This window comes from Terrapene carolina, unplaced genomic scaffold (genome assembly GCF_002925995.2).
Source record: "Terrapene carolina triunguis isolate 2854851 unplaced genomic scaffold, T_m_triunguis-2.0 Scaffold97, whole genome shotgun sequence".
NCBI lineage: Eukaryota > Metazoa > Chordata > Testudines > Emydidae > Terrapene > Terrapene triunguis.
The window spans coordinates 12720683-12744504 of record NW_020664448.1 but is presented as its reverse complement, the minus strand read 5'-3'; the positions used below and the strand labels follow the sequence as shown (position 1 = coordinate 12744504).

Below are 23822 nucleotides of genomic sequence, written 5' to 3'. Positions count from 1 at the left end.
TCCTCAAAGTGCTTTTTGTGTATCCCCTTTAAACGGTCTGGCTTCAGTAGAGCTCTGTTGATTTACACCAGCTGAGGACCTGACCCAGCATAATGAAATGGTAAAGCACAAAAAGGTTTTTTAGCTTGCAAGATAATGAAAAAAGTAAATGTGTGATGTGTTGTTATCACCATTGACAGCAGAGGGAATAGACATCCTTACAACTGATTTTAAAGCTATTTCCCGTATCTTTTTTTTAAAGGTTATGAAGATTATGATCACATGTGCAGCTCTGCCTAGCTGTTCCCTTGGAGACGATGGTGGTTCCCTAGAGAATAGGTGGAAATGCCTGGTTAACCATCAGCTTCCTGCTCTTTTTATCCAAAAGATTCTCTAACTACTTTTTAACAACTCTCCGTTTTATTCCATCATGTTGTCTCTACCAGCTTAAACTATTTCCTAAGATGGTCCTTTTGCTGTTCCTTGCAATCCTGTTATCGAAGGAAGATGCCAGTGGGAACTTTGGGTTTTTGGTTTCTGCACAGTCCAATGAAAGAAGGGTGGTTGCACATATGCCTGGTGATATTATCATTGGAGCTTTGTTTTCTGTCCACCATCAGCCAACTGTTGACAAGGTCCATGAGAGAAAATGTGGAGAGGTAAGGGAGCAATATGGCATACAGAGAGTGGAAGCGATGCTTCATACCCTGGACAGAATTAATCTGGACCCAACACTGTTGCCAAATATAACACTAGGCTGTGAAATAAGGGACTCTTGTTGGCATTCTGCTGTGGCTCTGGAGCAAAGCATTGAGTTCATAAGGGACTCTCTTATTTCATCAGAAGAAGAAGAGGGGATAGTGCGCTGTGTCGATGGATCTTCAACATCTATCCGCTCCAAGAAACCCATTGTCGGCGTCATTGGACCTGGTTCTAGTTCAGTAGCGATCCAGGTCCAGAACTTGTTGCAGCTTTTCAATATACCTCAGATTGCTTATTCTGCCACGAGCATGGACCTAAGTGACAAAACTCTGTTCAAGTATTTCATGAGAGTCGTGCCATCCGATGCACAGCAAGCTCGAGCTATGGTGGACATTGTCAAACGCTATAACTGGACCTATGTTTCTGCTGTACATACTGAAGGCAAGTGTTCTGCTTTTTTCATCCAAGCATGATTTTGAATTGCAAGCAGTAGGTAGTTAATTACTAGATGATTATAGCGTTGTCTCTTTTTTTTAACCTGTTAGTTCTGAATGGTGTGGATTACATACTTTAGTTTAAACATTAATTTCATACATTTGATGTGTCTCGGTGACATTGGGCTGGTATTGATTGAACAGAAGGTTTGAAATCCAGAGTTTCACAGTGTGAAATGTGTTTTTCATATCATTTATCACTTACATAAAGTCCTTCAGGTGACATTTAAAAATTGGCTGGGTAATTAGCTTAATGTAGCTACTACTCAATAAAGCAGTTAGAATATTCATTATGTTTATGGTGGTGGCAACTGCTAAGGGAGGTAATTCTGGTCTTAGCAGTATGAGCTGCACTGGGGCATGGGAGAGCAGTGATAGTAGCTGAGCCACATGCTTCTCGTTAGCACTTGATGCCAGTATGAGTGTATGCATAAGAGACTTGGGGACCTGGCCAGTGCTCTGAGTGACCACACCTCCTTAGGATCAAGGAGAACATTTTTCTAGGACCTCTCTCTAGTATTTAATGGACCACTAGGTCAATTTTTTAATCTATATCTGCTCCTCTGCATTTGGGGATGGGTGGGGAGAGCCTTCTTGCACCTTTGTCACACTCCCATGTTCCATGCAGGTGTGTAACAGGCCAGAATTGTGCCCTACACGCCTCTCCTTCCTTTAAGTTTCTTCCAAGATTAGAGATTTTACACTGTACTGTGAAGTCCATGAAGTAAAAGCATGGGATAGGGAGGAGTGAAGGAAGACTCCAAATGAGAAAAAGAGCCTGATACCCCCATGGTTTACACTGGCTTACTACACTGGGGTAAGTGAGAGGAAAAGCAAGCCCAAACCAGTATAAGCCCTGCTTTTACATGCCTGAGCAACACCAGAGAGTGGGAGTGGTGTGGCAGTACTGGTCACACAGTGCTTACAGCATGGGGTAGAGTAAATGTGTAGTAGTAAGCATGCTGTCCAAAAGAACAGTATATTTCTTTGCCCAGCAAGTGTTGAACACGTCTGCAGATGTGCTATTTGCTTTATCACAACCATTGGGCAACAGCTCTTCCCCCCTCTCCCTGCCCCACACACATACTGTGGATCTGGTGCTTCGATAGGCACTTTACCCATCTTTTCGGGGTAATGTTGACCTGATACATGGGTGTGGTGACCTCCTCTACTCTGGCTGATATCTATAACACATCGTATAGGACTTAGACCTAAGTATTAAAAGACCATTAACCCTAGTGAATGTAAACTGTCTTAGAACTTATATGCAGATTTTTAAAAGCAATTTTTCCATCCTGATCATGAGGGATGATGAGTAATTGCAGTCTTATTCAGATATGTATGCATGAATACATTAGCAGTTTAATGTAACAGGGTATAAATCACACAGCATCATATCATGCGCTGAAGCTGCTATGGGCCATATGACCTCCACGTCGGACCTTCCCATCACAAAATGTGTGTGAATATCAGCTTGGGAGCATTATTTTAAAAAGGAGGAGGATAAAAGTGATATATTAGTGTTGCATATTATCATATGATGTCACTTTTTTAACTCTTCCAACTTCTGCACAAGCAACGTCCCCGTTTTAAGGTCACACATCCAACACAAGCAGAGTTGAGCTTGTGTCGATGTCTGTCTCACACGTCATAGACACACAACATAGACCAGACAGTAACATGCATCCCTTGATAATATGACCACAGAAGGTGGTTACATAGCGGTGGTTGAATGTTGGGAATGAGGGGCATCGGAACACTGGTATTGATCTAGAGATCGCTGCTGTGGATGAGACAAGGGGGGTGGATGGGTTTGGGGATGGGAAGAAGGGACCCAACAACCACCAAATGTGTAATTAGTAAGATATTTGCTTATCGCCATCCTGAACACATGGAATAGATGATGGCCTTTAAGCCAAAGCCTTGGATAGGGTGTGGTGTGGAGCATCACTGGAGAGATGCCCAGTCTCTCCTAATGCTGTTCTTTGCACAGATAAGGAAATGCAGTTTGTGCCAACCATTAATTGTGGAGCAAGAAGCCTCTCTGTCCACTTTTCGGTGTCCTGTTATTGAAGCAGCCCCAAGAAAGGTGGTGGGGAAGCTTCTTGCTTGTCTTTCCATCCCTGCCTGGCCACACAGAGGCTGCCCACCATCTGGGCCTTTTTGCAAATTGCATCTGTGTCTGGTTTTGTCTTTTCAGATGGTATACTCTTTGGGGCAGGGATTGTCTTCCTCTGTGTTGGAAAATGCCTTGTGCCCTTTGGATGCTACCACCACCTGAACTAAAAAATAATAATTAACCTCCCCTCCCCCCCAAAAAAGTGTAACCACCGATGGAGAGCTGGATTTCCAGATGTTTCAAATGAATGCTGTGCTTTATCTTATGATCAATCTCTAGTAAACAAGAATCCACAAGCATAGAAGGAAACATCAAGGATTTTTCTTTGCTTAGTCTGGAAAGAATTGTTAGAGCCGAAGGGCAGATCCTCAACTGGTGAAATTCAGCAGAGCTTCATCTGTTTTACACCAGTTGAGGGTTAGATCCTCACTGTTCAAATGTATTGTTTGGTTAATTTTTGCAAAGCAGTTTTAAAGAACTTAACATTTGAAGTACTGTGTTTCCATAGGGGTGTTTTACATGGAAACAAAGATCTTGCCAAGTGGAAACCTCCAAGGCCTGATTACACCGTGTTTACACCAGAGTAGCTCCATTGATGTCATTGGAGGTACTCCTGATTTGCAGTGGGAGTGGGTGAGCGTAGAATCAGAGGCACACATTGGGATCCTACCATCTGATGTCACATCCAGATGATGAGCATGTCCTCCCTGTCTGAATAGCCTCAGAATTCCACAAATAAACATAAAATGCTAACAGCTTGCCTTTAAAATTGGCTATAGAAATAGGAATTCATTCAGATGTGCTGGGCACTTTCCAAACACTTGCTGCTGTCCCAAAGAGGAAAAAAAATGACAAAACACAGATGAAGATTGGGGAAAAGGGATTCAACACACACATACAAATAGATCTGGGTGACGCTATTCATGAGCCTTGTTATTTCCCCTTTTAAAAATATGTCTAAACTATTCCCAACTACCTGTCTACCTAGTTATTTGTAGGTTTTATTTTTTAACTGTAACTCATCCTTGCCTAGTTTCTATTTCTTTTTAAACCTCCTGACTCTTGCACATTTACCTATTGATTTACACCCATTATTATTATTATTATTTCAAATATGAGTAAAAATGCTAAATCCCACTCTTACGCCTAACTGCTATCTTATCCATGATCCCCGCGCATTAACCATTGAGATGGCAGCCCCCAGCCCCTCCTTCAGGATCTTCCGTAAGCCTAAGTGTCGGCACTCATTCCCTTCTGCCTACATGTATAGGCAGGGCACCATGAGCCCTGACACGCAATCTCTGACTTCCTGAGGGGGAATGTTTCCATCCCCAGGAGGCAGAGATCCTACACCTCATGGCTGCCCTTAGGAGAGGACCTGGACAGGGAGGAAAGTGAAGGGAAGGTCCATCCTGGCTGATTAAAAGATTTTAAGGTTAGAAGGTACCACTAGTCTACCCTCTGCATAACACAGGCCATAAAATTTCACCCAGTAATCCCTGAAGTGGAGGGAAAATATTATTACTGTGACAAAGTTCCTCCTCTATCTTGGTGAGTCTTGCGCTTATTGGTGGATTTTCTTGCCTCAGAGATTCACCATGTGGGTTGGGGAACAGCCCAGAGACCTTCCCTTCTGGAAGAACCCACAGTCCAGGTCAATTGGGAGGTTTGGGGGAACCCGGGCCCGCCCTCTACTCCGGGTTCCAGCCCAGGGCCCTGTGGACTGCAGCTGTCTATAGTTCTTCCTGTAACAGCTGCATGACAGCTACAACTCCCTGGGCTACTTCCCCATGGCCTCCTCCAAACATCTTCCTTATTCTCACCACAGGACCTTCCTCCTGGTGTCTGATAACGCTTGTGCTCCTCAGTCCTCCAGCAGCAGCACACCCTCACACTCTCAGCTCCTTGCGCCTCTTGCTCCCAGCTCCTCACACTCCCACCACAAACTGAAGTGAGCTCCTTTTAAAACCCAGGTGCCCTGATTAGCCTGCCTTAATTGATTCTAGCAGCTTCTTCTTAATTGGCTCCAGGTGTCCTAATTAGCCTGCCTGCCTTGACTGGTTCCAGCAGGTTCCTGATTACTCTAGTGCAGCCCCTGCTCTGGTCACTCAGGGAACAGAAAACTACTCATCCAGTGACCAGTATATTTGCCCTCTACCAGACTCCTGTACCCCACTGGTCTGGGTCTGTCACATTACTTATTTTCCAGCCATGTGCTATACAAGCACACAGAGATTATCCCTTCCCCCAAGAATCTAAATAGACATAAGGTAGGAGGGGAAACAAAGAAGAGAAGTGAGTTGCTCAAGATCATTGGAAGAACTGGGTTTAGACCCAGGTCTCCTGAGCCCCAGCCTAGTTCCCTAGCTCTGACAGTACAATTTATTTCCTTACATAAACAGTGAAAGAGCGAATATCAGGTAAATCGTCAGTGTTCACATGCACCAAGAGTGATTGGTGAGCCACCTTTGGCTAATCCTAATGGTGCTGGAGTCAGATCTGCATTGGTTAGTGCCTCTAAATCAGTAGGTTGTTGTTTCTGCCTATCGGAGGAACTACATATAAAAGTAGACTGTCTCCTGATGGCTACATTTCTGATATTGCATATAATAAAAGTTGTCTTGTATTAATAATCTTGCAGAGTGAAGGCTTAAGTTAATGAGGACAATTATTTCTGAACAGTAATCATCCAAGAGCTAAAAAGGACAACAAAACCGTGTTAAACAGCATTAAACGTGTGATGCTGGAGTGAGATTTTGGAACTATGCTTTTTGGCTGGATAGGGAGGAATTGGGCAACCATGAATCCTGTATTCCTAAAATGAATGTGGGTGATGAGCCAATATGTATTCATATGAAATCTCCAGTAGGATTAAAGCACTTGGCTTTGCAAAATATCACCATGTCAGTGCTCTTTCTCCAGCTGCAGAGTTCCTCAAGTGTCTCAGCCCTTGTCACTACTGAGCACATAGGCAAATGAGTCAGACACACATGCCCAGCGTGCATCGTCTTTAACTGCACACTTTACCAGCTTGGTGAAAGCCCTGTGCAAAATTCATTGCACATGCCCAGCGGGCAGTTCGTAAAGGGTCATAATGGCATGAAAATCCTTTCTCATGGACCATTGACCAGTGAGGGCTGTTTCACTGGCAGGTTTCAAATTTCTACAAAAGAGGAAAAGAACTGAGCGGGCTCCATATCCCCTTTTCACCCCCTGGATTTAGGGTAGGGAGCTGATATGACTCCCAGAATGCATTAAAGCACCCTATGCAGCTGCTCTGTCTTACGCCAGCCTCCCTAGGGCTGCCTATGGACTGTACTGCAGTCTCAAAGCTCCATTGCATTGATTGCTATGGGTACATTCCTGCCTGACCCCAACCTACCCACTCCCACCAAACCCCCCTATGCTGTGACCCAGTAGGGGCGGGGGGCTGTGTAGGGCCACTTAGGTTGTCCTTAGGCAGCTGCCGCACTTTGGGAATTCTCCCCTGGCCTACTGTGACTTTTTGGTGGCTGGAACAGAGTAGGAGGGGTGGAGTGGGGACCAGAATCAGGCGTTTAAACTTGTCAGCCTGCTGGAAAGCATCTTGACTAGTCATTGTTTGAATCATTAATGAAGCCGTTAGTGATCTTGGAGGTGAACTAAAAGTTATGGATTTTGGTTTAATTTAATTTAGAATCAACTCACTAGAGATGAATGTCGCCTCCATCATATTAAAAGCTGACTGCGGTCTCTTCACTACTTGGAGTGTGGCTATCTTGCTGTAACATGATGTTATATCACACACATGCTTTACAATGCACACACATGCACTGAGGAGGATACACACTGATCTGGATGGCTATTAGCACAAACAGAAAATAATAGAGGCCATTCATATATCTTTGAGGCAACCCAATTTATTTAAAAAAATCCTTATTTCTGAGCCAACTGCTTATCCACCTTCTGCGGATGACACTTCAAGTAAACCACAGTAAGGATTCATCTAGAGCAATATCCTTGATTCTGGCAGACTGGATATATAACCAGCCTGAATCATGACCCAAACTGCAAGGATGTGTAAGGCCTAAACCGTATCAACTACATTGTCACAGTGCCGGCGAACGATGGATGTGGGACAGCCACTGCTGTGAGCTCAGCAAAGGAGTGCAAGGTAATGTGGAAGGGCAATAACTGGGCACGTCCATTAGAAAAGGGACCTCTGGTAAACTGTCTCACAGAGTGACTCCACACGGCCAAAACTCAGCTTAGCAGCTGAGAGGAGACAGGTAAAAAAAGCAATAAAATAAAATAAAAAAAAAATGAAGATTCTAATTTTAATGATCCGCCCCCGGTATGTTTATTCAATTTTATCTGAGGCATTCCTCTGCTAACTTCTTCTATTGGTAGCTCTGGCTGAAACTGAAATCTTGAGGAGTTCCTACTAGCAGGCTGAGAGACGTGCATAGTACGTAGGGCACTGAGATAACTTATCGGAGACTGACGTCTTCTACCAACACAACAGTTTCAACATGGAACCCAGTTCTCAAATGTGGATGCTTAAATCTGTATTTGGGAGATTTAGGAGAGGATGGAGAGATGCTTTAGGAGCCTAAGTCATTCCTTAAGTGCCTAAAGTAGCCACCTACTTGGATTTTGGCACCCAATTTTAGACACCTGTGTGTGAAGAGAGGGTAGCAGCAATGGATTCTATAAAGTGATGCCAGTGTGCCTAAAATTCTTCATGCCTATTCAGTCTGAGATCTCTATGTTGGGACTGCCATTAAAGACACTGGTCAGTGCAAATTGTTGTGGTGCTGCGACATGTATACCTGTCTGTTGGAGCCCAGACTGACACCAGAAAAGCCACTACCAGACAGGTAAACACGTCTGTTACCAACCTAGGCAGGATTTGAACCAGCAACGTAGAAGTGAAGTGCCTAGAATCATCCAGACACCATATTTTTTTAGCCTTTTAATCCTAGTCTGTGGCTTTATTGATCTTTTGGGAACAGCTTGAAGATCAAAATGTTTTAATGTGCTCAAAACCCACAAGTTTCAGTTGCTCTAGCACCAAAGTCACACAGCAAGTCTCCTTGGTTGGTCCTATAGCTCCTCTCCACACTTGATTAATAGATTTTAAAGCAAGTAGGTACCATTATGCTAATCTAGTCTGACCTTCTGCATAATTAAGTCCATGGAATTTCACCTAGTAATTTTTGTATGAAGCTCATAACTTCTGTTTGAGCTGTTGCATGTCTTTTAGAAAGGTATCTAATCACCATTTAAAACCTTCAAATGGTGGAGAACCCACCACATCCCTAGGTGAGTTGTTCTAATAGTGAATTACTCTCGCTATTAACAAATTGTGTCCTATTTCTAGTCTGTATCAATCTAGTTTCAACTGCCAGCCACTCGATCTTGTTATGCCTTTGTCTGCTGACTTGGTCTACACTTATGAGGTAAGTCAATCTAAGTTACGCTAGTTACGTAACTTAAGTTGATGTAGCTTAAATCGACGTACAGTGGTGTCTACACCGTGCTCTGGTGAGGGGAGATGCTCTTCTGTCGACATAGCTTCCACCTCTAGGGGAGGTGGAGTACTGACGTCAATGGGAGAGCGCTCTGCCGTTGACTTATTGCGTCTTCTCCTGATCCATGAATCCATGGCAGCAGTGCCAATGTAGCCAGTAGTGAAGACAAGCCCTAAGAGACCTCTGCTTTCAGAAATCCTCTCCTCATGTAGGTACTTGTAGATTACGATCAAGTCACCTCTTAAACTTCTCTTGGGTCATGAATAAACTAAATAGTTCTAGCTCTTAAGTCTCTCTCTCAGTAAGGCAGGTTTTCCAGACTTTGTGTCATTCTTGTAGCTTTTTCTGAACCCTTTTCAATATCCTTTTTGAAGTGTGGACACCAGGACTGGGGCACAGTATCTCAGCACATTGGTTCCACAGATGATTTTCCTTTCTAGGCATGTTTTTCTTCATTGCTTCCTCTGCTAATCAACCAGCGGAAAGCTTCTTCTGGGTGTCAACCAGGCTGCTGTTAATGCTCACCTTATCGGCTAGCCAGCACAGCTGCAGCCTGTAAACATGTACCATTTACTGCTGAAGTTTCCTATTAATCAGCCTGCAGCTGCCTCTGATAACCTACCTTTTCATCTGGTTCTTTCTTCTCACCTCTCCGGCTGTTTGTTTTTCTTGTATACAGTACCCTGTAGTTTGAAGCTGATAGCAGCATATCTGGTCATGGCAAAGGCTGTAAGGGACTTGGAAAGGGTGATGCCAAGCATCATCACAAGGTGCTCCGCAGAAATATCCATGGTGTCCTGAAGCCAGCTATTCGGCTCCTGGGTCACCGTGAAATCACGATGGTTATTTTTTCTTTTACTCTTCAAAACTGCCACCAAATGGAAAAATCCTTTATTTGCCCAGCTCTAATTACTCTCACTCACTCCCTGTCCCCTGGAAAAAGATGGTAATGAATAGGTTAAAAACCCCAAACATAACTACAAGATTATTCAACACACTTGTGTGTTTTTATGGCTGAGGTATGGAGTCCCTGTTTTGAATGGATTCTGTTTGTGTTTTGCCATCTATATTTTGAAGTGAACAATTAATACTTACAGCACACTCAATTATGTGAGCATCTCTGAATGTAACGAAGGAGACTGCACTTTGGCCCAGATAGAGGTCTGCATGTTCTGTATTTTCCCAATGAATTTACTTATAGAGTCCACAAACCTTTCCAAGTGTGGTTCTTCTCAGAAAAAAATGACTACAGAAATAGTCTCAGAGGTTGCCATATTTATTGTGACTCAATGACTTGAGTATCACAGTTGCTGAGTATGCAAGTAAAAGGATGTTTTGTCTAAGTACCAGCCCTGAAAATTTAGCCTGGGATCTGAAAGTCAAGCTGTGCTCTTTCTTTCACCTGCATCATCACCAGTAATAAAGGCCAAATTCTGCCCTCGGTTACACCTGTGCAATCTTATTGTGTCCAACAGAGTGGCATAAGTGTAACTGGCTTGGATAGGTGCAAATGAGGGAAAACTTTGAATGAGGCTTTGTAGGTGAAAGTTAGTTAACAGTTCTGTTGATAAAGCTTGAGAAGGAATAGAATCTAGCTCCATTTCCCACTTTTGCATTGGGTCTGCAGTGCTAGCTGCAATTAAATATTGAAACACTGTATGACTCTGTGATCCTATGGAGCAAATTTGTGGAGTAAGAAGGTGCTACCGTATTTTTTGCATGGTTGCTTTTCATAGTAGAATGGAACTTTAGAATGTGTTAATCATTAGGCAATGCTTTTCCTTCTCTCTTTCTCTCTCTCTCGTCAAATCACCACTCCACTAAGGGCCTGATTCAAAACCTAGTGAAGTCAATGGGGAGTTTTTTTATTTACTTGAAAGGATTTGGACAATGCCCTAAATGAGAGGGCAAATCAAAATCCAGTATCTATCTATCTATCTGCTAAAGGAGCACTCAAGGACAATAAAGCCATTGCGGAGAAACTAAATGAATTCTTTGCATTGGTCTTCACGGCTGAGGATGTGAGAGGGATTCCCAAACCTGAGCAATTCTTTTAGGTGACAAATCTGAGGAATTGTCCCAGATTGAGATGTCATTAGAGGAGGTTTTGGAATAAATTGATAAACTAAACAGTAATAAGTCACCAGGACCAGATAGTATTCACCCAAGAGTTCTGAAGGAACTGAAATGTGAAATTGCAGAACTACTAACTGTAGTTTGTAATCTATCATTTATATCAGCTTCTATACCAAATGACTGTAGGATAGCTAATGTGATGCCAATTTTTGGTTGAAACTATAGTAAAGACAGAATTGTCAGAAACATGGATGAATATAATTTGTTGGGGAAGAGTCAACATGGTTTTAGTAAAGGGAAATCATGCCTCACCAATCTACTAGAATTCTTGGGGGGGAGGGGTCAACAAGCATGTGGACAAGGGGGATCCAGTGGATATAGTGTACATAGATTTTCAGAAAGCCTTTGACAAGGTCTGTCACCAAAGGTTCTTAAGCAAAGTAAGCTGTCATGGGATAAGAGGGACGGTCCTCTCTCATGGATCGGTAACTGGATAAAAGATAGGAAACAAAGGATAGGAACAAATGGTCAGTTGTTGGAATGGAGAGAGGTAAATACTGTAGTGGTGTCCCTCAGGGGTCTGTATTGGGACAAGTACTATTCAACATATTCATAAATGATCTGGAAAAAGGTGTAAACAGTAAGGTGGCAAAATTTGCAGATGATACAAAACTACTCAAGACAGTTAAGTCCAAAGCAGACTGAGAAGAGCTATAAAGGGATCTCACAAAACTGAGTGACCGGGCAACAAAATGGCAGATTAAATTCAATGTTGATAGATGCAAAATAATGCACATTGGAAAACATAACCCCAACTATACATATAAAATGATGGGATCTAAAGTAACTATTACCACTCAAGAGAGAGAGTTTGGCGTCACTGTGGATAGTTCTCTGAAAATATCCACTCAATGTGCAGCGGCAGTCAAAAAAGCTAACAGAATGTTGGGAATCATTAAGAAAGGGATAGATAATAAGACAGAAAATATCATATTGCCTCTATCTAAATCCATGGTGCACCCACATCTTGAATACTGCGTGCAGATGTGGTCACCCCATCTCAAAGGAGATGTATTGGAATTGGAAAAGATTCAGAAAAGGGCAACAAAAATGATTAGGGGTCTGGAACAGCTGCCATATGAGGAGAGATTAATAAGACTGGGACTTTTCAGTTTGGAAAAGCAACAACTAAGGGGGGATATAACAGAGGTCTATAAAATCATGACTGGTGTGAAGAAAGTAAATAAGGAAGTGTTATTTACTCCTTCTTATAACACGAGAATTAGGGGTCACCAAATGCAATTAATAGGCAGCAGGTTTAAAACAAACGAAAGGAAGTATTTCTTCACACAATGCACAGTCAACCTGTGGAACTCTTTGCCAGTAGGTGAAGGCCAAGAACTATTACAGGTTCAAAAAAGAATAGATAAATTCATGGAGGATAGGTCCATCAATGGCTCTTAGCCAGGATGGGCAGGGATGGTGTCCTTAGCCTCTGTTTGCCGGAAGCTGGGAATGGTTGATGGGGGGGGGGGGGCGGGGGGGGGGGGGATTACTTGATGATTAGCTGCTCGGTTCATTCCCTCTGGAGCACCTGGCATTGGCCACTGTCGGAAGACAGCATACTGGGCTAGATGGATCTTTAGTCTGACCCAGCATGGCCGTTCTAAACTATCTAATCTATCTATCCTCATCCCACCATCACTATTGTACCTGAGCCACTCACAATCTTTAATCTATTTATCCTCACAGCTCCCCTGTGAGGTAGGGAAGTAGTATCATCCTGATTTTCAGTCCTAATGTTCAATTCGAAGGTGTCCAACTGTAAGGGAAATTGTAAAGCATAAATGCCACTGTGACTGACTGTCACTGAATGTGTTTAGAGATATCAAGCCTTATGCATGCTGTATAATAATTGGAATTATCCAATACCCAATTGCCAGTACAGATTGGAAATGAAGTTCTTTCTAGGTCAGCTATGTAAGACTCAATAAGAATGTAAGCTCTATAGAAATAAGAAACTATGGAATAAATAAAGGTTACTTGGTCCACTGAGCTCACCTCTTTGGTTATATCTCAACCCCACCTCCCTGATCTGATTTTACTATCTTCATCTTTCTTTGGCCTTATGCCTTGTAACTAGAGCTGTCTGAATTATTCATGGCTAAATTGGTCCTTATTTCTACTCCCAAACTGACGCTGATTATTACAGATCTATGCATTATTCATAATTATTCAGTGAACAGTTTATGCAGACAGATTCCATTATATGGGCTGTTCGCAAGCTGTTCACTTAGGGCTAAATTGTGACATTAAGGACCACCTTGCAGGAGAGTTGATGTGTAAACTGCACCAAACAAAGAGGAATTGTGCTGAGAGTCAAACCTCTGAATCACAATTCTGGCTCCCAGGAATAGTACTTTACGATACCAGCAGTTAATTACTGCCCCCAGCTCATGCTGGCTCACCTACTCTGGCCAGTGAGTGGGGCTGGAAACAAAGCTCCAGAATTAAGCCAGCAGAAAATGTATTCTGAGCAGAATATTTGGCATGAGAAAAGGATGGGCCCATGGTTTTTGTGGTGGTATCTAACCCAAGGAGGCTCAGGGTGGTGTCCTGGTACTTGGGAGAACCAATTCTATGCTCCGCCACAGACTTTGTATGTGACCTTGGGCAAGTCATTTAGTGTCTCTGGCTCAGATCCTCGAAAGTATTTAGGTACTTAAGTCCCATTGAAATTAATGGGAATTAGGCATCTAAATACCTTTGCGGGTCTAGGCCACTGTGCCTCAGTTTCCCATCTGTAAAATGGGGATAATAATCCTACCTCACAGGAGTGTTGTTAGGATAAATTCATGAAAGATGATGAGGCACTCAGATTCTGCAGTGTGGGGAGCCATATAAGTACATAGATGTCGAGACCTTATATAGATATCCTTATCTACCTCAGGTGTCTATAGCCTAGCTTCTAGGTGCTTACATTATCAAGAGGAAAATCCGTCTGTCAAGAAAACTCCACAGGGAAGACAGGTGGGCAGTAATTACTGTACGCTTTTTGGACACTACAGAAAATTGAAAGATTAAAAGCCTTTTAATATTTTTTTCTCATTCACACACAGGCTTTTTACTGCTTTTACTGTTGAACAGTTGGAAGAGTGGGTGTTCCTGCCAGTGACTCAAAAACACCTTTGTGTGACAAGTCTCAGCCCACAAAATGCCAAGACATTCAATATCATTAAACACATGGGACCAGATTCTGCTGTGAATTAGACAGGCACAACTCCAACCGCATCTATCCATTTCGGGGACAAATGCACTAAAGATTTCTTAATGAGATTTTTAGAGACACAATAGACCAGGGGTGTCAGACGCCAAGGCCAGTTGATGTATTTTGCAGCTTGCAATGACCTATTCAAATCCTGCAGAATCTAAGCTTTCATTTAAAAAAAGAGCAAATTTCTAGCTAGAACTGGCTGAAAAACTGGCTGAAAATTTTAGTGAAAATTTCATCCCTTTTTTCATCGAAGTTCAAACTTTCAACAAAAACCTGTACTGAAACATAGAGTTTTGAAATATCCCAGTCAGCTCAAATGGTTGCAAAGAAAACTGGCAAATCATGATTGGAGTAAAAAACAAACAAACAAACAATGTAGCATTGTCTGCCTGAGTCTGCTAAGAGCCTGAAACAATGATTCTGAGATGTTCAGTGCCCTTCCCACCTGATAAATCTCACTGGGGTGTTAGCTCTAAGGTATGAGTGAATACTCCTGAATGACAGTGTTAGCTATTTCATTACAGATCATTTTCTTAGATGGCATGTGGGAGGCTGTGGGAATGAAGCCTATCAGGTTTTAAATTGAGAGTGGGTGCCAGGAAGAAAATGAAGAAGGATGGGAAGAGGAGAAATACAAAGATGGGAAAGAAGAGGACAATGGGGAATGGAGAAAAATAAAGGTCAGAATAGCAGAGGTCCTAAAAATGAAGCTATGTTCCCACTGAGCGATTCTGAACAAATGATGATAATACTTAGCTCATGTATAGAGCTTTCTACCTATAGATTGTGAAGTGCTTTACAAATGAGTTCAATATCACTATCCCCATTTTACAGATGGGCAAACTGAGGCACAGAGCTGTGAAGTGACTTGCCCAGGGTCACCCAACAGACCAGTGGCAGAGCCAGGACAGAACCCAGGTCCCTTGTCTCCCAGTCCAGTGCTTCATCTACTATTCTGATCTGCTTCTCTATGATAAATAATAAAAGCTAAAAGATCTGCATGAATGACACCATATTCAGTCAGACCTTTTTGTGCCATCCTCCCACTGACATTTGTGGGAATTCTGCGGGGAAGTACACAGTCCTGATTTTATTCCTTCACACAGAGCTGTAGCCCATAGGGCTAGCCTGCTTGCTTGCTTTATTATATTCTTTCTTATGGGTTTGTTGTTTGTTTTATTATAATTGATTTATAGCTTTGTATTAGAGTATTTCTGGCAGTAATGCAAGGAACCTACAGGCCACATCCTGAATGATGAGCTAAAGCAAGTTAGTATCCATACGTTTGTGACCTTTGGCATAGATAAGTGGCCTACTGATTGTCATCTGTAAACTTAACAGGTACACCACAAAGAACATGGAAATAATCACCACCAAACTGATTCAGGCCAGAAATAACAGATGTGAGAATGAGCTAATTGTCATTAATATGTATGACTATATTATCAATATGTATGAATGTGCCAGCCTATAGAGTAAGCACACCCAGATATTATGTAGGTGGAGGACATTAAGTTTGGACCTGGGAGGTTGGGCACACAGCATGCAAGCTGTATAGGAGGGACAAGCCACCATGTTTAAAGTTTAAATTTAGGTTGGTTTTTCTTGGGTCTTTCTTGGCTTCGTTTTCTGGCTTTCTAACTCTCTAGCTTCTCCTAAGTTTTCATCTTCCACGCAAACATTGAGTAACCTGGACCATCAGACTCTTTTGGCATGCCAGAGACAAGGCTGGTCCTTTGTCTCTTACCACCAGGTTCTCAAGGAAGAGTGTGAGTATGTAAATCTAGGGAGTTTTATAGTAACTGATACCACATGTGCCTCCAGAACAATACTATTTCATTTTTAATTCTGGTTGATTACTTTTCCATTTATGTCAATAAAAGTATCTAAGGCTGTATTTTGTTCTCAGGGGGTATGTCCTTGTCATACATCCCAAAGGTCCTTGCAAGGTGCTGTGTAGGCTGATTCTGGGACAAGAACTGTATTGTCTTCTGATTAGATCAATTGGTGAACCTATAACCTATATTATATGAACAATAATATTAATCCCCTAAAATCAGGCAACACAGATCATAATTGATAATGGAATTTGGCTTTTTCCAGAGAATGAATGTTACCGTGGAGACAGATAATCTCAAAAAGTCAGGCTAATGCAAACTATTGAATACAACAATAAGCCACAACAGCATTTGTATTATAGGCTGTTGGTACACATCCCAAATACATTGTGAGCAGAAATAATTGCATTTTGCCTGGTCCAACCAGTTTTGTGAATCAACCACGTTAATTGCTGTTCATAATGCACCCAAATACTAATGGAGATAGTTGTTCTATAGATAGATATTTCCAACATGACCATGTCAAATTGCTATGGGTATGAACTGGCTTAAGTAAACCAAAGAAGAGTAATTGCTTCACTGTCCAGTAAAGGAATCTGTCTAAAGATCTGTAGCAGAGCTCTGCAAGCCAATGCAAACTGCCAAAAATAGCGAGCTTTCCTTTTGTTTGTTTGCTTGCTTGCTTCTTTGCTGGATTTCTGTAAAAAAAAAAAAACAAGTCTTCTTTGGATTTACCTCAAATTCTCCTCTTTCCTTCAACAAACAGAAGGCCATTTTATTTTGTGGAGGGAAGGAGAGAGGAAATTTCTCTGTAAATAGAAAATTCTCTGTAAAAATGGCAAATGTATGTGGAAATGTATATTATACTGTTTTCTAGCAGTGGAATTTTTGTATTTTTTTTTCTGCCATGAAATTGCTCCCATTAGTGGAAATCTCCGTGTTCACATGTAAACATTTGCAAAATGAAAATGTTGAGTTTTCCTGCACTTCTAAGCATTTGTGGGAGATGTTTTCAAAAGCACAAATATGAATTAGTTGCTTAAGACTCATTGACTTCCAATGGGAAATGGAAGCCTAAATACACGTTGTGCTTTTAAAATATTACCTCCTGAGAATCGCAGAGGAAACCTCTGAAGTAAAGGGACCAGGCCATTGATTTATTGTGCTAAAAAAAGGAAAACAAACAAACAAACAAAACCACCACCAGAGATTTCTTGATAACCTGCAGGACTCTGGAAGAGATCTATTCTTTCCATTCAGAAGAACTGAATGTTGACCAGCTGCATATAGGATGTAGAAAAGGCTGATCACCATGGTTTTAAGAGCAATCCCCAAATCCTGTATGGTAGGATGCCAAGGCCATTATGTCTCTACTATTCATGCTGCCCTCAGTTCCCTGAGGAAATTGTGCAGGTCAGAAATATGCTTCATACGTGTATTCTCTTTTGAAATGTCCTTCTTTGTAAACTGTTTGTTTATTGTCCCAAAGGGTATAGCAAAGGTTTTGACTTATTGTGATCCTTAAAATAGAAAAAAGTTAATCAGAACAGCTCATTCTGGTATGAAGGATTTTTTTAAAATTATATTTATTTATTTATTTATTTCCCCCAAAATAAGGGAAGAACAGAAAAAAACCCAAAGAACAAAAAAGTAAAGAAATGGGGAGGGAGGAAAAGGTAAGGAAGGAAGGGGGCAAGGAGGGGAAAGGAGAAAGACATTTTAATTTCCATTTGCTAGGACTTACTCAAAAGTTTCTAAAAAGTTAGACCAAATCTTTTCAAATTTGTCTGAGGGCCGTCTTCTCCGAAACGTTACCAAGGTCAGCCAAGTCACTGAGCCACCCTTCTATCCCTGGAGAAAGGGGTCAGTTCTTGGTCCAGTTCTGTTCAATATTTTCATTAATGACATGGATAATGGAGTGGAGTGTATGCTTATACAATTTGCAGATCACACCAAGGTGGGAGCGGTTGCATGTACATTGAAGGACAGGATTGGAAATTCAAAATGACCATGACAAATTAGAGAGTTTGTCTGAATTCGACAAGATGAAATTCAATATAGGCAAGTTCAAAGTACTTCACTTAGAAAGGAGAAATCAAATGCCCAATAACAAAATAGAAAATAACTATCTAGGTGGTAGTACTGCTGAAAAGGATCACAAATAGAATATGAGCCAACAATGTGATGCAGCTGCGAAAAAGGCTAATACCACTCTGGGGTGTATTAGCAGGATTGTTATATGTAGCACATGGGAGATAATTGTCCTGCTCTACTTAGCACTGATAAGGCCTCAGCTGGAGTACTGTGTCCAATACTGGGTACCACACTTTAGGAAAGGTGTGGACAAATTGGAAAGAGTCCAAAGGAGAGCAACAAAAATGGTAAAAGGTTTAGAAAACCTGACCTATGAAGAAAAGTGAAAAAACTGGACATGTTTAGTCTTGAGAAAAGAAGACTGAGGGGGCACCTGATAACAGTCTTCATTTATGTTAAGGGCTGTTATAAAGAGGACTGTGATCAATTGTTCTCCATGTCCACTGAAGGTTGGACAAGAAGTAATGGGCTTAATCTGCAGCAAGGGAAATTTAGGTTAGTTATTATAAAAACCTTTGTAATTATAAGGATTGTTAAGTTCTGGAATAGACTTCTAAAAGAGGTTGTGAAATCCCCATTATTGGAAGTTTTTAAAAACAGGTTTGACAAACACCTGTCAGGGATGATCTAGGTTTACTTGGTCCTGTCAGAGTGCAGGGGTTGGACTTGATGACGTCTCGAGGTCCTTTCCAGCCCGACATTTCTTTGATTCTGTGATAACATGTGACCACCTTTCAGCACTACATATTTCTAAAATGTCTCCTGTCCATAAACATATTTTGATTATATTTGAAAAAATGGACCACGTTGAGTAATTTGTGCTGCTACATTGTACTGGTTGTTAGGGTTGCATGTCACCAAAGTCCTGAATTCACCTTGCTATTGAAGATCATACAGGGTGAAATTTACACCATTACATGATCTGTGTAAATCCCTACAACCAGTTGGAATGTACTTCTGCTCTTTGTAATAATGGCATCATGGGCCTCCAGCTTTATTGCATATTCAGTTGCTCCCACATAAAATATGTTCAACTTGCAAGTAAGGAGATTTTGCTGCCAACTATCAGTTCTGTAAGCACAGGCTGGGCTCCTTGTCAAACTGGGTTCTTCTTTTGTCAAACGCCGCCTCTAGTAATAAAGGTTTTGCAGGCCATGATATGCTGCTATTGACGCTTGTGCAACCCCATGACCAAATTATGTATTGCTTTTGTTATGATGGCATAGGTGTGGTTGATCGGAGTGAGTGGTCCGATTGCATGCCACCAGCTCCCATTGATGTAAAAGAGAGCTGTGGATACTCAGCATATTTGGAAATCAGGCCAATAACCTATTCCATGTTGGCTCTGCAGGGCTAACAGAATCAGATACTTCTTTTGCTCAGGAAGATGAGTAAATATGTCTCTGCATAAACATAGGGCATAGATCTGTTTGGTAACAGGGTGCCATTTTTACATATTTGCTGTACAGAGCATAATCACACTTTAAATGCTGCTTGTGGTTAAGGCAGAGGAGTTGGTCTCAGAAGGAAGGGGTTAAATCCCTGTCTTTGCCAAAGATTTCCTCTATGACCTTAGACAAGTTACTTAATCTCTTAGGGCCAGATTTCTAAAGATATTTAGGTATCTGAAGATGCAGATAGAATTTTCAAAAGTGCATAGGGGCCTAACTCCCAGTGAAATCCCACGGCATCTTTAGGCACCTAAATACATTTTAAAATCTGGCTCTTTGCGCCTTAGTTCTTCATCTGGAAAATGGAAATAAGAACATTTCTTTTCTCCCCCTCCATGTCTTGTCTCTGTAGATGGCATGGCAGGGAATCTCTCTGACTCTGTGTTTTGTATAGTGCCTAGTACAAAGGGCCTTGACCAAAGCCTGTATGCATCAGCAGGTTAAAAATAATGATAATTATTAATTGTGCTTCCAAACAAGTATGTATGTCGTGAGGGCTGAATTTCACCCTTATGCCCTAGGATTGCTCCCCTCCTTCCACTCATCCCAAACTAAGAGTCCTTCGCAAGCTTCTGATATTTTTTCCACTCCAGAGTCAAAGGGTTAATTGCAATTAAACAAAGAAGGGTTGCAGAATATCAATCCATCATGTACACTGCAGGGGAGCAGTTCAGCATGTCTCTGGATCCTTCTGCTATTTATACACGGTGGAACGTTTCAAATGGCTAAGAAATTGCATGTTTAAAACTGTCCATTGTCACAATACAATAGGCTTTTGAAAGCACGTTGGAAGCATTTTTATCATTATCTGCTAGAAAAGAAGAGCAACGTCTTGGCATTTAGGTGAAATCATTGATTGTTTGCCTTATTTATGTATTTTCCCAAGAACTCTTCTAGTTGTTTGGTAACTAAGACATTATTTTTTCTCCTTGCCTTATTGTGGTTTTGATTGTGTCCTCCTTTCAGTGGAGGCTCCAACTCCTCGATTGGAACGAAACAGAAATATTGTAAGCGCTTTATGACGTAGAGCTATTTCAATCAGAGCCAACATCTTGAATTGTGTTTGGAGGCTACTGGCAGCCAGTAAAATACCAGTTTTATGCATTCGGTCCCTAGACATTAAAATTGCCTGTGTTGCACCTGCAAGTTACCGAGGGCTGAAATCGCACTTGCTATTTACAAGCACAGAAATGAGGCCAGAGTCAGAAAATCTGTTCTATAGTGTTTCCCAAACTTCTGTACTGGTGAGCTGCTGTATTTTTCTGCATCGTGAGAAAATGTCCAGTCTTTGTGAAGTAAATGAATGGAAGCTCTTTGGGAAGGGACTGAGTGTTCTTATTGTGAATGAGGGGACAGCACCGCGCACACCAGGTGCCATCAAAATACAAATGGTAAATAATTGCTAAATGTCCAAAAAGGTACAATTATTGTGCTTGTAAAACATGTGACCCTATTGCATCCAAAGACAACATGGAGTGGTCTTTTGTCCATGTAAATCTGGCACTTATGAGAGTCATGATAAATGGACTAACTGTCTTTCTTAAACAGGAGGCACTGATTTAAGAAAACAGCTATGAATATGGACATAAACACATAGGCTTCCATGCAGCTTGAGTCCCGGCTTAGTCTCTTTTGTTTACCAGCGCACAGAGACATCTAGTGGCTGTGTAATGTACTGCAATTAAATGTATCATAGTATCCAGAAGCAGCACTGAGAGGCCCGTTTATTCAATTTGCTAGTGATATTTGGTGCATTTGCAAGTGCAACATGTGTACATGCATTTTGAAAGATGCAACTGTTTCAACCACATCCTAAAATGTCTCCCCCAGAATCTTTAGAAATACCAGTGAGGAGAACAAACATCAGCAGTATTGACATGCATAATCTTGATGAAGAGAATAAGACATAATGAATTGTCAGGTTAGTTTAATTTCACTTCCCAGGAAATATCATCACTAATGAAGGTGGAAATTAGTGGAGCTACACAGCTGCAAATTGGGGAAGGACTGCAACTGATGAGCTGAACAACTGCACTTACTGATAAATAAAACAGTGTGTGTGTGTAGCATGGTGTAACATCTATCCTGACATTCACATGCTCCAAGGGTCATGCCATGTTCACATTACACCAGGGGACCCAAAATCAAAAGGGGCAGGAAAAGGGAAATGTAAATGGTCTGTAATTCAGTAAGAAAGTTAGCTCTAGCTTAGGGTAACTGCTAGTGCATACCCTCACATCCCCTTCTCTTTTCAAAACCAGAACATAATAAAGAGGAGAATAAGATTGAATAGAGTTTGGTTTTATTTGGAGATGACCCCAAATACACTCAGATTCTGGGCTGGTACAAAATCCAAATTAAACACTGAAAGAAATCAAGGCTTTGTAGAAAACTGAAATATAGTAATTTTTGTAACTGATGGTAAAAGACATGCAGCTAAAACTCAGTGTGTGACCTCAAACTTTATCCAACAGAGCAAGGATAACATGCAAACTTTAGCTCATAGAAAGGGCCAGATCCTCAGCAATGATAAAGTAGCATAAAAGGGAGTTGAAACTAATCTAATCATGGAGTCGAGCATTTCCCCAGCCTGGGGGGAATAGGAGCATTCTGTTCTGTCCTGTCCTATCCACTTATATGGCCCCCATTACAATAGTATCTGAGTGCCTCTGAGCACCTCACAATCTTTAATGTATTTATCCTCACAGCACCCTTGTGGTTTAGGACAGCCCTATTATCCCCATTTTACAGAGGGGGAATAGTATCACAGAAAGGGTAAATGACTTGCCTAAAGTCATCCAAGATGCCTATGGTGGAGCAGTTCTCCCAAATTCCTAACCATTGGCCCTTTCTGATTTTGGGTTGGTGGGACAGTCTCTAGGAGACAGTCCTAGACAGTGTATGTTGGACCAACCTTTTTCTCTTGTCACTTTATTTGTGCAGTGTTTGAACGTGGTACAACTGAGGATCCAGCCAAGAATGTCCACAACACACTCCAGGAAATATATGTGACTTGAGGCAAATCCAGAGTTGTGTTGTATGTTTCTTGTTGAAAAACACATTTTTGGAAATTGAAGACGTGAGGAAATGCTGCTTTGTTTTGTGTATCTGCTAAGTACTATATTAAAAAAAAAAGATGGGTAGTTAAAAAAAATGAAAAGGACTTCAAAAAGGGAGGCAGATAGAAGAAGGTGGTATGACCGGTGATGCCAAAATGGGAGACATTTTAGGAAGTAAAACGAAATACAGAATCTCTAGGTATTTGTGCAACTGGAAATGAATGCACGATCCACACATTCCTCTGTATTCTTAGTGGGTAACATTAAGTAGAACTTGTGCAGTTATATATATAGAAAGATCATATACCCAGCAGTGAGTGATACTGACAGTCGTTGGAGCTCCATCTTCTCGCTGAATGCTACAAATTTGATCAGGGAGTGGTTGTACCCACAAGCCCCATTAAGGAATATTTGTGCCTCAGTGTAAGATGCAATGATGTGTGTGGTTTCTTTCAATATTGATGGTTCAAAATAATTTCTGATTAAGGCAGCCAGACAAGGAGCCAGTAAGTCAGTGTGTCCAAAGATCTAAAATGGATTCTGATGTGAACAGCAGTGGCTTATGCAAACAAGATGAAATGCTTGTGACTATAGAGGGTAAATCTCAGCAGTCAAAGACATACAGATGGACTGATTTTTATAACAGGGGAGGCAGGGCTACCTATGTTAATAGAAATGAAGGCTTCATTAGGGCCTGATTCAAAGTTAATGGAAATGCTCCCACTGACTTCCAAACAGGGGCGGCTCCAGGCACCAGCACACCAAGCGCGTGCCTGGGGTGGCAAACCATGGGAGGCGGCCTGCCGGTCGCTGTGGGGGCGGCAGTCAGGGAGCCTTCGGTGGCATGCCTGCGGGAGGTCCGCCAGTCCTGCGGCTTTGGCAGCAATTCGGCGGTGGGTACGCCAAAGCCGCGGGACCGGCGGACCTCCCGCAGGCATGCCACCGAATCCGCGTTACCAGCGGACCTCCCGCAGGCGCGCCACTGAAAGCCGCCTGAGTGCCATGCTTGGGGCGGCAAAATACATAGAGCCGCCCCTGCTTCCAAAGGCTTCGATTCAAGGCTTTAGTGAATAGTGAGTTGTACATGGATTGATTAAGTTGATGTTGCACATGGTGCCATTTTATCATCCACGTGGCAAATATGCAAAATACGGTATATATGTGAGACAGTAGGGTGGCAAAGAGCTGAAGAGTAAACAGCTGTCTGTGTTCCACCCCCTCAA

At 41.8% G+C, this 23822-nt stretch overlaps 1 protein-coding gene across 4 annotated transcripts in view; it reads left to right on the top strand.

Moving 5' to 3' along the window:
• Positions 1-443: 443 nt before the first annotated feature.
• Positions 444-23822, top strand: part of GRM5 (glutamate metabotropic receptor 5) — a 331468-nt gene continuing 308089 nt past the window's right edge. For all 4 annotated transcript variants that reach the window (XM_024215245.2, XM_024215247.2, XM_024215246.2 and 1 more), the window contains exon 1: positions 444-1122. In XM_024215245.2, the coding sequence (XP_024071013.2) occupies positions 444-1122 (679 nt within the window). The remainder of the gene's footprint in view (positions 1123-23822) is intronic.